The following is a 14577-nucleotide window of genomic DNA, read 5'->3' on the forward strand; positions in this document are numbered from 1 at the left end:
AATCCGCGATGGGGAATTTATCGACTGATAGTACTTATTTAAGTATTTATATTGTAATTGTTTGGTAAGTTTTCATTGTTTTAAGTGTTTATAAACCCTTCCCACACAGTATTTATTTTAGATACAGTATTTAAAGACAGTATTTACAATTTTAGATTTTGTTTTTAAAAAAAACCCTGCCGATCGAGTTCGGCGGGCTGTTTAAATCTGCTGATCGACTTCCTCAGAAACCCGCGATGAAGTGAAGCCGCAGTAGGTGAAGCGCGGTATAGCGAGGGACTACTGTATGTCTAAATATACTTGCCCATATTGTATTACAGTAGCAGTAGTAATAGTAGTATCCTTCTCATCATTTCTACTACTTTCTCTTTTTGGTATTAGTATTATTATTATTATTATTATTATTATTATTATTATTCAGTTGTTTTGCATGTACATTGAGAGTTTCTACACTGGGAACATTTTTTGTGTATTTCTAATCACACTTGGCCAAATAGAGAATCACCTCTAACGTGAGATGAAGCTTCTGCAATATATGCTCTTTCCACTGTTTCCAATGCTTTTCAGGGTATCAAACTACAAACCATAAAAGTAATATCACAAAGTGAATAAAGCAACTGCTGGTATTCATAGACAGGGGAATGGTATGTGCTGGTATTCACAGATAGGTAAATCTCTCTGTGAATAAATTGTACTTAGGGCAATTTTGTACAAACAACATCCTAATAATGTATGTAGGCCAGAAAACCATCTATCCCATATCCCATCTCTCTCTCCCCCTTGTCCTTACATCATTTTCTTGGCATTTCTCCCATGTAGTGCATAGACTCATATTGGACCTTCATGTTGTAAATACAAGGAAACTATGAAGTCATCTTAAGTAATCATTAAAAAATAACCCAAACTGTGTAGTATGGAAAGCTGTTTGCCTTCTTGTTCTTCAAGTTTTTAGCTATACACATTTGTGACTTGTTATAGCAACCTCATACAAAAGCTCTTGCTTTTGTGGATTTGTCAGCCACAAAAGGCTCAGGAGCAAAGCATGCTTATGAACTGAAGCTGCAAATGTCGCAAGTTTTATTACACTTGTGACTGATACCAATGTCCAATTATTGCTGACATTTGGGGTTTGGGGCTGAAATCTTGCAAAGGTCAGTATGAACAGTGAAGTAATACTCCCTAGGAAATTTCTGAAGAAGAGAACTTAAAGGGCTCTCTCCAAGCATATAGCAGATTATACTAGCTGAGCTCTGTGTTGCTTAGATAAACCCAGGTTATATGTTATTTGATATAATCTGTAATAACAGAGACAATTTCTGTGTTATTTCAATCAGAATTCTAAAGCAAGTTGAGATCTTATCTACATCATTGCAAATAAAAAATGCATTTTATGAATAATACTTAGAATTAAATCATAATGCTTTTTATACTTCAAATGGTGTACTATCCACATTAGGTGGAAGAGACATATTTAAGTACACCCAGGGGCTTGAGCACATCAGGTACCTGTGAAAGGCCATGCTATTTCTCATAAGCCATATCAGTAACTTCTTCTGAAACTTCCTTCGATTAAAATTGATATTGAGAGTAAAGCTGCTGTATAAGAGGAAAAGGGCAGGGATCTCTTAGGTGTACAGAATTAGTTACATGGGTTTGTGGAGAGGGAGTTGTTTAGATCTAGGCCAGATGTAAAGCACTAAAACAGATACTGCAGCAAACACCTGATTAAATTCAGTAAAGCCCAATGCCCCAGGGTGCTACTAGAAACATGTAGTTTCACAATCTTGGGTTGCATTGCAGTGTATAGGTGTAGATTAGTAATTGTGCTTTAGTATTGCACTTCTGTGCAATTCTTATACATCGATGCAATCACATTCCAACCTAAATTACTTCTTAATTTCCCTTAAGGAATCCCATTGCTTGTTTTAACATTAAGAGGCTGGGTGTGCAGTGCACTTTATGAAGTAGAAATTCTCTGGAGGTAGCAAATGCTTCATAACCAAATTAGGCTTGAAAGGGTCTACAAGCGGTTTGCTGCTAGTCAGAAAGGGAAGCAAGAAATAAGATAACCCAAATGTAGTCTGTTTGCAAAATTACTAATAGTAAAGTGCACAAGTGAAAGCAAGGGACTTGTAGCAAAGGCAGTAGACTCCAATACTATTGAGGATATTAATTAATAGAAAGACATTTATAGCATAATCATTAGTTATGGGTTACAATTGGGAAAATAGGTTTATTTAAGGGATAAAAGAAATCGATGCTTTAGTTTCTACTTCACATAATCAGCTCCATAATTCAGCTCCATGCTTCTCATCAGAGACTTATAAAACATCCAATGTATATCTACATAAATATAAATCTACTTTAAACACCACGGGATTTACTCAGAGGGAATCATGGAATTTCAGCTTAAATATCAACTTGAGTTGAGGGTCAGTTTGGGATAGTAGGCTAGAAATTAGAGAGACAGTGATTTCTAATCCCACTTTAGGCACAAAGCCAGGTGGGTGACCTTGAGCTAGTCACTTTCTTTCAGCCCTCAGAAGGAAGCAGTGGCAAATTACTTCCGAAAAACCACGTTAATAAAAATGCAAGGACTGTCTCTGAGAAATGGAAAATGAACAGAAGGAAAAAAGAAAATCTTGAATAAGCAAATCAGTTGTTAACATCTACCTAGGTAAAAAAAAAATGCCCATTCTTAATTCCAGAAGGGAAACAACAAGAACACGCGACAATACCCCTTTTTCTCCAATTTTGTCCTGCTTCGTGTAATTTGCATATTCCTTGACTGATGTGCCTTTATAAGCCACAAAAGGAATTTTTATACAATAGTCAAATATGTATATAGCTTCCTAAGGCCATCTGTCAAAAACAATGCTTTTCAGAAAGCCCCTTTCCTTATACAGTGTGCTAAATTAAATGCAAGCTATATTTTCCAAAGATTGGAAATATCTACTACATAACATGTATTTATATAATTTATACTGTATCACTTAGCTCTGATTGATAACACCAGTGCCTTCCTAGACTACAGTTTACATCCCTATTACATTTAGTATAGAAGTGCTTTAGTTCTCTATTTAAGATCTCATTTCTATATAACCTCAAGTGGGAAACCTCATTTCCATGTGATTTTATACCCTTATGAACCCCCCACTTGCCATTTTGTTTTCACCACAATGAATTTCATTTCTGTGTGCCATAAAGAATATTTTAATGAGATTTACATCTGGCTGTCAAGAACTAGAAATCTTGGCCATAACTAGATGGAATAAAAAAAATAGTAAAAAGCCCTGGCATAATCAGATTTCTGTAGATGGATGTAGAAAAATTCAAGTACAGCTACTGTGCTTTTATTTATTATTCATCAGCAGATCCTCTTTAAAAGCAAACAAAGCAAGTTACCTTGTCACTCCTTTAAAAGCATAATCTCATGTATCAAGGAATAGGTATCAATTTATAGAATGAATGAAGAATATGTGATTAATATCTATACACTAATTTAAAAAAACTAAATAAGGCAATTAATCTGTCAGTCACTATAAGAGTCAATTTTCTAACTCAAAAATTACATTTCAGAAATGGTATAATTGAGTCAATAATCTTATGGGATGGTTTTTTATAATTTCTTTGTAATATCATACCCTTATAGGAACATTTTATTTAAAATATTGTTACTTCTGTTACTACAGATATTTCAAATACTGTATCTGAATTCAAAAGTTATACAGAACTCTGGGGCAGAGGTATATTACTTGTCCAAGGAGTATTACTTATATACAGTTCCCAAAATCTAAGAAAATCATTTCCAATCTCACATGGTCTAAATTTTACTTGTTACTTCTGTTACTACAGATATTTCAAATATCTGAATTCAAAAGTTATACAGAACTCTGGGGCAGAGGTATATTACTTGTCCAAGGGGTATTATTTATGTACAGTTACCAATATCTAAGAAAACCATTTCCAACCTCACATGGTCTAAATTTTGGCATTCCACTTCCCAGAATTCCCAGCTAGCCAATAGATGCCTGGAGGGCACCAGATGGGTGAATTAAATTCTACTTGCTACCACATCATGAATAATCACCAACTTTTACAGCCCTTTCAATCAGCCTGAATAAAAATACCTGGAAGCTCTTCATAAATATCGTCAAAAATAGGTGCTACTCCTGATTGAGAGGGAGGTATGGAATTTTCCTCAATGTCATCATATTCCTCTTCTGGAATAGTTAGAGATCCCATGTCTGTTAAACACAGAAAAATATTCAGTCAACTTAGCCATGTAGTTTTACAAGGAACTCTCTAAAACAGAGGTCTTCAAACTTGGCAATTTTAAGACGTGTGGACTTCAACTCCCAGAATTCTCCAGCCAGTATAGCTGGCTAGAGAATTCTAGGAGTTGAAGTCCACAAGCCTTAAACTTGCCAAGTTTGGGGACCCCTGCTCTAGAGCAAAAGACATGCTCACACCCTTCCATTTTCATATCAAAGTACTAAAAGACATCCCTTCTAATTGTATGTATTAAACAATTCACATACAACACTTTGATTAGGAATGAATACTTTGTATAAGCTTCTTTGGAAGGGGAGCCAACTAGGTAAAATGGAACTTACACCTGCATATAGAGAGATTCCTTAATCTTTCGTGAATACACATAAATGAAAAATAAAATGCACTATTAAAGACAACACAGTAATCACATGATCAACAAAGAGAAACCAGGGAAACTTTGATTTCCAACATACCGGTACATTATAGGCAAAATGTCTTGTTAGTAACTGGCATACCTTGTAATACAAATTTCAGCCTCTCTACCCATTCTGCAGCTTCTTTGGGAGTAGCAGCTGTAAACTGTTCAGAAACTTCATTTTAGAGAAGAATAATCATGAGCATCAAAATATAACTAGCACTATATTAATAAAGCCAAAAAAGTAGCATTCTGGTCACTTCTTCAAGACACCATTAGCAATTCTTTACATGTCTTCTGGTACTTTTCTTGCAAGGATGCTTCTTATAATGTACAGTTAATTTTGACAAATTTACGTAATTGAAGCAGAGGATGATGGATTTAGAACTCTGATCAGCAGCTGGCAGCTGTGCATAAAAAAGCTGCTTCTCTTCATCAATGTCAAAACCAGGACTGATGAACAAAATTTGCCCTTGACAATTAGAAGACACCCATGAATTTCTTTAGACTGCTGGTACAGTTTTCTTAAAAATGTTCTTGTCACATTCCAACACAGTACCTGACAACTTAATTAACTGGCTTTCAACTGCAATCTCAGATATTTAAAACTTATTAAACTTACATTTCACATTGATGCCTAGCTGATAGATCTCACATTGCATACTTTTAACTTTGATTTCCCTCTTAGGCCTCTAAGCAATGCAATACATATTTAACATTGAAGAATTTATATTCAATTATTTTACAACATTATTCATCCAAGAAATCAGACAAACCTATTAGATAATAGATATTTAAATATAAGCAGTAAAATGAGCCAGCAGATAAGTATGACATATGAGCTGTTCTTATACAAAAATTTAACATTCAAACAATCTTTTTGCAAAATCTATTATATGAATGTATAAGATAAGAAAATAAAGGATTCACCCCTACCCCAACTCCAGCTCTTTTTTCCAACATGTCAAGGAATGTTTTACAAAAATGTTAATGTCTCCATAACTGGAACAGTAACAGTTTTATCAATTTAATTTCAAGACAACATAAAAACTCCAACCTGATAAATGCGTTTATCAGGAGCAGCGATTTCAAAACAGCAATCTTTCTTTATGTCCTTCCGAAGGGTATTATTCATTCTGACGGTGTAGCCATCTATAGCGAATTCACCTTTCTGTTGTTTGTCTGTTGTAGATGAAAAGTAAAGATAGAATTTCATTTGCAACATTGAAAATGAATGTCCAACCAGGTTATCATTTATTCAGATTTTGTTTTTCTGTTTCATGAATATTCAAGAGGCTGAGTTAAACATTATTGTGAGTGGATTTAGTGATGGTTGAAAGATAAAACTCTTTTTTAAGGAGAAACTACAAAGAATATTTTTGAAAAGGCTGCTTATAGAATCCCACAGGGTGATCCTTACAGATGGTCTTATTTAGCGTGAAATGCACACACACTGATGCCTCGGGGGGGGGGGGGGGGAGAATCAAGAACTGGAACCTGGAACTTGCAATACAAGTGTACCATAAATCAGTGTCTCTTCTTGGTTCAGTAATCAATGGACCAACAAAGGATGATCTTCCCATTATACCTGGCCTAGTATTGGAATTTAAAAAGTGAACTTCAGATGCAGTAAATGATATTTGTAAAGGTGTTTTTCACTTAGTGACTAAAACAATGAGCTATGGAAAAGCTATAGCCTCAGGTTAATAAGTTGTTTAAAAAAAACTAATGCAAACTAAAAATAATTTTAAAAAAACACCAAAAGCTGCAGAAAAAAGTAGAAATTTAAAAAAGAAATTTAAAATATGACTATAGTAAAAAAAATGTATAAATAAATGACTTCGCTCTTTATCAATAAGCACAAATAAGTTTATAATTTATCATCTCGCAGAATATAGTCAATTTATCTTCTCTTTTATATTGCATATCTATAAGCAATCCTTAAAAACTTGTTTTAATTCTGATCAGCAAAAGTCCATGAGGATTGTATCTATTTTAACACTGATCAAATAAATAAACCATGTTCCTTCCTTTTATTTTTAGTCCCTTCAAATAATGTCCTTGAATTTTATTTCTTTTCATTTTTTCTTTTCCTCAGAAAACTTTTCAAAGCTTTAACAAGTCACTTTTATAAAGTCTCTTTTATAAATTCCATATAAGAAAATTATCCAGACAGCTTAACCTAAACCAAGTTTCAGTTTTCTGAGTGATCTGATAGTCCTTAATAATTTGGGAGTGCATTTCTTAACTGCATGGGAACAGTAAATGGAGAATACACTAATTGTATACATTTTCTAAAATCAATTTTGACATTAAACATATACTTGCTTTTAGTTTAATTGTTTCCATGATCAATAACAGAAATTTATGGCAAGAAAGATTAAATCAACCAGAGATAAACCCAGAGATTGTTCTTACCCTTCTCCATCATAGTCATCATGAATTAAGCTATCTAAACAGAGTCTATCTTAACTCTAGTTAACCAGTCTGTCCACTCATTAAGGAGATAATGAAGAAACTAGAACAGGAGGTGTCTAAGATATGTCGTAAATCAGTGGTCCTCAATCTTTTTGGCTTCAGTAAATGGTTTCATGGAAGACAATTTTTGTTTGAATTAGGGGCACGGGGAATGGTTTTAGTTTCACTCACTTGCCTGCCACTTGTGTCAACTATACGACCTGATTCCTAATAAGCAATGTACCAGTACTAGTCTGTGGCCCATGGATTGAGGATCACTGATGTTTGGGGCTACCTTTGAAAAGTGTTCGGAAACTTCAGATCGTGCAGAATGCAGCTGCGAGAGCAGTCATGGGCCTACCTAGGTATGCCCATGTTTCACCAACACTCCGCAGTCTGCATTGGTTGCCGATCAACTTCCGGTCACAATTCAAAGTGTTGGTTATGACCTTTAAAGCCCTTCATGGCACTGGACCAGAATATCTCCGAGACCGCCTGCTGCCGCATGAATCCCAGCGACCGATTAGGTCCCACAGAGTGGGCCTTCTCCGGGTCCCGTCAACTAAACAATGTCGGTTGGTGGGCCCCAGGGGAAGAGCCTTCTCTGTGGCGGCTCCGACCCTCTGGAACCAACTCCCCCCGGAGATTAGAACTGCCCCTACTCTCCTTGCCTTTCGTAAGCTCCTTAAGACCCACCTGTGTCGTCAGGCATGGGGGAACTGAGACATCTCCCCCGGGCATATACAATTTATGAATGGTATGTGTGTATGTATGTGTGTTTAGAAAATGGGGTTTTTTAAATGTTTTTAGTAGAAATTTAGATTTGTTGTAAATTGTTTTTTCACTTTGTTGTGAGCCGCCCCGAGTCTGCGGAGAAGGGCGGCATGCAAATCTAAATAAATAAATAAATAAATAAATAAATAAATAAATAAATAAATAAATAAATAAATAAATAAATAAATAAATAAATAAATAAATAAATAAATAAATAAATAAATAAATAAATGAACGAACAAATGAATGCATGAATGAATGAATAAATAAATAAATAAATGCAATTGTTCTAATTCTCTTTCACTTTCTCACTATAGTGCAAAACAGACTCAAAACATTGTTCCTAAGTAAAGGAACTGTGAAACTACAGTGACAGTATCTCAAAAATGGACAGTATCTACTAGCAATAAATTTCTATATATATAAGCTGTTGGATGTTGCTTTTTCCAAGATTGCCCTTGAGGATGGTCCAAACTCCTATGGCTTATAAAGAAATATTATGGATTTATTTGTCTGACATCCTGGGACTTGAAATGGCTGTAACAGTATTGAAGTTATATGGATTCCAGTGCTGTCCTTAATTATTAAGTATTAAATAGTGAATGGCAGAAAATTGGACAGTTGGGGAAGAAACTAAAGAACTACAGTAAGTTAAGGAAAGCATCTATTGTGCTCCCTGATGAACAATGCCACATTGTATTTGTAATACAAATTTCAAATGTCTTGAGTTTTTCAGTAGCATCCAGATTTTAAACTGCCATAAGCAAATACATTTTCTTTTGATTTGTTTGACATTGGACAATTTATACACATCATTCTGAAACATTTTCTTACTAGATTGTGCAACTATATCATGCATCACCTGGATTTTTATTTTAAAAAACATTTTTTTTAACTATGGAATGAAATAAACATTAACTAGAAACTCTACAGCAACACAGAATGTCTTGTAGATTTCTTCTCTACAAGCTGGAACCAAATGAAACATGATGATACTTAACAGAATAAAAATACTGAAATCGTCTTTGGGTGGGTGATAGTGGGGGAAGGAAGAATTACCAAAGGAAACTAAACCAGGATAACGTTATATCATCTTGAAAATTGATTAAAGTTCAGAAAAAATGGCCCACCAACACACATCAAATTCCAAAGAAAATAAAAAAGGACATAAGCTCACATTTCATCAAGACAGTATATTTACACCATCTGGAAGCACATGGAGAATTATATGAAAGCCAGGAAAATTGCACGTAAATCCGGTTTGCAATTAAACAATAGAGAGGCCTCTGAAGCCTGTAAACACTTAATTGTTAATGTCCATTAAGCAACATTCAGGATAGCCTCTATATTTTGCAATACAAAACATTTAACTGTTAATACCCATTCAGCAGCAATCAAAATAGTCCCTATATTTTTTGCAATACCTTTGTCACTTCCATAGTAGTAGAAGACTGTTCTACTCAAAGCACACCAACGTTTTTGCCACTCAAAGCCAAGGAAACTGTGATCTGCAATTAAAATATTTCACATAGATTTTTACACATAACAAAACTTGTTAATTACAAAGAAGCCAAAATAAACAATTCAGGATGTACAATGAAAAATATATATTCTTGTGCAAATATGAATTTAAGCAAGGACTGCTAAAAGTAAGGATTATTCTTCACAAAGTTTGGTGCCCACTCCCAGGTATATTTCTCTCAAAGTTTCAAGCAGATCTTAAATAGATATTCGAAATGTTTAAGGAGATCCTGATCTTAAGCTGTGATTTCTAAGTTCTTTCTGAGTTAGGAAAAATATTCCAGTGATGCAACAGGTTTTTCTTTCACGATTAGCAGTAAAAAGATGATAATGTATAAGACAATGTATGTATCCAATTCAGAGATTATGAAGCTTAAGATGCATACAGACATACTTTTCCTCTTTTTCTTTTCAAAATTCTTAAATGGGCCAGGGCCAGTAAATTATTTTCACTGTATTTTTCATTTTATAAACGTATAGTGATATACATAATCTATAACAATGTGTTTTTTCAATATGGGTTTTTTAGATTATAATGAAATAATGGTATGATTAAAAAAAAAAGCTATTGCAATTGAATCTACATTACAGATCCTAAACATTTTTCTTGTCTTTTGAAGCAAGAAAAATAATCTTAGGAAGCAGATAGCTGAACCCAAATATCTTTTTCAGTGCTTAATGAAAAGTACAGTAAACATCCTAAGAATGGGTAACTTTCTTCCTGTTGCACAAGCTGCACTGGTTGCTGGTTTGCTTTTGGGTCCAATTCAAGATATTGGTTATATTACATGGCATAGAACCAGGTTATCTGAGGAACTGTCTTGCCCCAATGGATTGGCCCACAACCCACTTGTTCCAGCAAAGGGGCATGCCACAGCGTTTCAGTTGATAGGGTCTAGAAGGATAGCTTTACAACCTTTAGGTTTCCATTTTGATCACTGAAAATCCACGTCTTTCTGTTCCTTTATTATTAAAATTCAGTCAAATCAATTCTTATCAAGTCAGTCCAAATGTTATCTTTCATCCAATAACAAGCTGCTCACCATTTGGGGTTTTCTCAGCTTTCAAAAGTTTTCCTGTTCGAGGTCAGCAGCTGCCTAAATATTGAAAGTACTATTCCACCAATACAGCAATTCTTCCAACCAACGGATGACATTCTTTGTTCCAATCTCCCAGCTCTGCCTTTTCTACTCCATGTCTTCTGTTTTTTGAATCAATTCCAACTTTTTCAAAATATTCTCCTCAAGATATTATCTTCTCAATTTCTCCTTGGGTTTAGTTACAGTTCCGTTTAAATTTTTTTACTCTATGGTCCACCGTTCCCCGTAAGCTGCGCCCGTGAGCAGGCGTGCACCCCCAAATACCCCCGCGCGTGCCCTTTTCCATGGGTGCGCGCTCCCCATCCCCCTGCCAGCCCGCGGGGGGGGGGGGCAGGGAGGTGCAGCAGTAGGAGGAAAGGGAGCCGCGGCCGCCCCTGCCTCCCCACGGTGCCTCCGGCCAAATGCGCCCCTGGCTTCTCAGCCCTGCCCCCCCGCCTGCCCGATCCGCCCCCTTTCCTCCTCCACCGCCTCCTGCCTTGGGGTGCGACTTCTCTCGCGGCAGTGGCGGCTGCGGGACGAAAGCGTTGCCAGCCAGCCAGGGGGCTGCGAGAGAGGGCTTTCTCCGCGGGCTTCGGGAATGCCCGCCCCGCCCCCCTCGCAGTCTCTTTGCTGGGAGCGCTTTCGTCCCAGACTTCCAGCAAGGGGGCTGCAGTAGAGGCAGGGCAGGCGTTCCCGAAGCGCTCAGAGAAAGCGCTCTCGCAGCCCCCTCGCCACCTCACAGCTGATCACCCTGCCGCCGCCCCAGGGCTACTGCCCGATGCCGCTGCTAAGAGAGAGAGAGAAAGGGGGGAGAGAGATAGCAAGAGAGAGAAGAGAAAGAAAGCAATAGAGAGAAAGAAAGAAAACAAGAGAGAAAGAGAGAGAGAGATGAAAGGGGGGAGAGAGAGCTAGCAAGAGAGAGAAGAGAAAGAAAGCAATAGAGAGAGAGAAAGAAAACAAGAGATAAAGAGAGAGAGATGAAAGTGGGGAGAGAGAGCTAGCAAGAGAGAGAAGAGAAAGAAAGAAAGAGATAGAAAGAAAGAAAGAGTGAGAGAGAAAGAAAGCAATAGAGAGAGAGAAAGAGAGAGAGAGAAAGAGAGAGAGAGAAAGAGCAAGAGGGGGAGAGAGAAAGATAGAGAAATGACTCTTGATTTAAAGCATATGGTAAAAATCACCCAAATAATAACAGAGAAAAAAACCTCCAGCCGTGTGTGTATGTGTGTGTGTGTGTGAACTCTTGAACCATTTCCAATAGCTCACCTCTAATTGGAAATGGTTCAAGAGTTCACACACACACACACACACACACACACACACACACACACACACAAGGGGGGAGGAGACAGGGATGGAAAAAGAGAAGATAATAATAGTAATAGATTTTGGTTTTGTTTTATTATTAATTTCTTTTAATAAAAAAAGAAGGGAATTTTTTTCCTTATTTATTTATTTATTATTTATTTATTTTTCTATGCCGCCCAGTCCCAAAGGGACTGTCGCTCAGACACTATACTTTTCCGCCCACACCGAAAAAAAATTAGAGGGAACATTGCTATGGTCTCCATTTTCTCCAGCTGCTCCTTAATTTCTGATCCTGCCATTTGTAGCTACCACAGCAGGGACGACACTTAATGTCATTTTCTCTTCACTGGTGGCTGAGAGGACTAAGTTGGCTCCCGGGAGGGGTTGCCACTATCCCCTCAGCTTATCAGTGGGTGCCTCTCTTTCCCCCCACCCCTACAGGGTGGTTTTGACCCAGTTCTGACTGAATCAGGTATCTGGGTTTCCCAGCAAAGAGCAGGGAACTCCACTGTGATACGGTGTTGGCCACGCTTCTTTTCCTCCTCCCTTTCCTGAACATTCATTCACATGGTCCTTTCAAGGCACTGTCCAGTTGCTTGGAAACTTCACTCCTCCTCCCTTCAGCCACCTGTGAGAATGTCCTTGGTTCTCAGGGAAAACTATTTTGTTTTGGCTATAAAACGCCAACTATCTCTATTCCTCCCCTCCCCCCCCACCATTCCTTATCACCAGGGTGGCAATACTGAAGTATCCAAAATGATCTCGATCAGGCCAGTTTCAGAATTAACCTTTTCTACCATGGCTCCACTCTCTTTGGAATACCTCCTCACCAAAAATGAAATCTATCTCCACTTTTTGGCCTTCCAGAAGAACATTAAAACCTGGCTTAGGTAGTTGGCTTTAGGCCCTGTTGGGAGCCCTACGTTCTATGATGGAGGTGATTGGTGGACTAATAAGGAGGATGCCACCACTGTGGCATTCTTGTTTTAGCTTTTCCGATTTTATATCTAATCTAGTTAATATTTCAAAATTTATTATTTTAATTGTGCTCTATCCAGATTTGCTTTGTAGAATGAGATTCGTGGCATATTCATCTTTTATAAATTTATCTTCTTGCACAGAATAAAACCATGATGACCCTTCTGTTTTTAATCCTCTGAAGTTATGGAGTAAGGGATTAAAAACAGAAGCTACCAACTTCTCTGGTCCACAGTGCTCAGATACATTAAAGCTGTACTCTCAAAAGGAAATGTTCATTATATTTCCACCTATACATTATAGTTAAATTCTTTCAATATTTTCCAAAATAAGTGAATAATTTTCCTCTGGATACAAAACAATTGCAATTACTATGAAAATGAAAAGGATTATTTCTACCACCCTTTTTGGTTTACCTTTTCTACGTTTTTCCAAATATCCAGATACTGAAACAAATGGAAGATCTTGCGCCGCAACTGGAAGAAACTGACGACCTAGAAGCAGAAAGAACATAAAGAACAAATAATTTTTTAAAATACTATGAAATAATCTCCTTTTGGATAAAAATATATACTAATTAATGACTGTAGGTTTAGTTTATCTGAATACAGAAATTAATAATTTACATTCATTAGCACTGATTAAACAGGGCTACATAGTAGTTAAAATTTATTGAAGCATTTTAAATTATTTGAGATCCTTTTCTTTGGTATAGTCAGAAGGATGAAAAGAACATTATGAATTGTTTATTTAGTAGAACATGGAACATTAATCAGTTAAGAAAATCATCTGCTTTTACCATTAAGAAAATTAATGCTGCAGCACAGACACTTCTGTTCGGGATTTCAGGCAGTCAGCCATACCTCTGTTTAGGATAATGTTATTTCATTCCCTCCATCACTCCCTCCCAACAATCACAAAGATCTCTCTAGCCACTAACCTTCATTGGGCAATCTTATATTTTTCTACACATATTTTAACTATAATTAAGCTCTACAAATTTAAAATCAAACATGGTTGCCAGATCTGACCCAAGTATCACCCACAATTAGTCAATCTTATAAATTCAATTGAATATGTTTTTAAAAATTCAAAGTTTTCAAAACTTTTTACTGTAGGAAATAATTATTCCTCATTTCAGGAAACACAATAATTTAATCAAGTAATGGCAAATATATAGTTTTTAACCAATTGATGAGAATGAGCTGTTTTAAATGCCCTATGAGAAGAATATAGATATAAAGTAAAAGTACATTGTATGTATGTATATTATGTATGTACGTACGTACGTATGTATGTATGTATGTATGTATGTATCTATAGACAGATAGATAGACAGACAGATACATAGACAGTGCCATACTGGACCTAAATATATTTTAGGATTGTTATTTCAATTGCATTTATTACACTTATTAAATTTATAAACACATTGATACTTGTCTTATTTTTGCTCAACATTCTGTAAGCTGCCTTGAGTCACCATGTGCAAATAGACAGCAATATAAATTCCAAAAGAAACAAACAAACATCAGCTCTCTTATAAGTACAGTGGTACCTCAAGATACGAACCCCTCGTCTTACGAACAACCCGAGATACGAACCCGGGGTTCAGAAAAATTTTGCCTCTTCTTACGAACTTTTTTCGTGTTACGAACGGCAAACCCGAACTTCCGGGTTTGGCATTCCGGAGGCTGCTGGGAAGCCCCGCAGCCCGGCTGTCACCTTTTAAAACAGCCAGGGGGCTTCCCAGTTGCCTCCCGGAGCCAAACCCGG

General features: G+C 36.6%; 1 protein-coding gene across 2 annotated transcripts in view; it reads right to left on the minus strand.

Annotated features, from left to right (window-relative positions):
• The window catches only part of SKAP2 (src kinase associated phosphoprotein 2), a 182048-nt gene that overhangs the window by 62918 nt on the left and 104553 nt on the right, over positions 1 to 14577 (minus strand). For both annotated transcript variants that reach the window (XM_070729376.1, XM_070729377.1), the window contains exons 5-9: positions 13218 to 13295; positions 9346 to 9429; positions 5748 to 5872; positions 4791 to 4854; positions 4131 to 4247 (exon numbers count right to left, since the gene is read on the minus strand). In XM_070729376.1, coding sequence (XP_070585477.1) covers positions 4131 to 4247; positions 4791 to 4854; positions 5748 to 5872; positions 9346 to 9429; positions 13218 to 13295 — 468 coding nt within the window. The remainder of the gene's footprint in view (positions 1 to 4130; positions 4248 to 4790; positions 4855 to 5747; positions 5873 to 9345; positions 9430 to 13217; positions 13296 to 14577) is intronic.

The sequence above is a fragment of the Erythrolamprus reginae genome, chromosome Z (assembly GCF_031021105.1).
Source record: "Erythrolamprus reginae isolate rEryReg1 chromosome Z, rEryReg1.hap1, whole genome shotgun sequence".
NCBI classification, from domain to species: domain Eukaryota; kingdom Metazoa; phylum Chordata; class Lepidosauria; order Squamata; family Dipsadidae; genus Erythrolamprus; species Erythrolamprus reginae.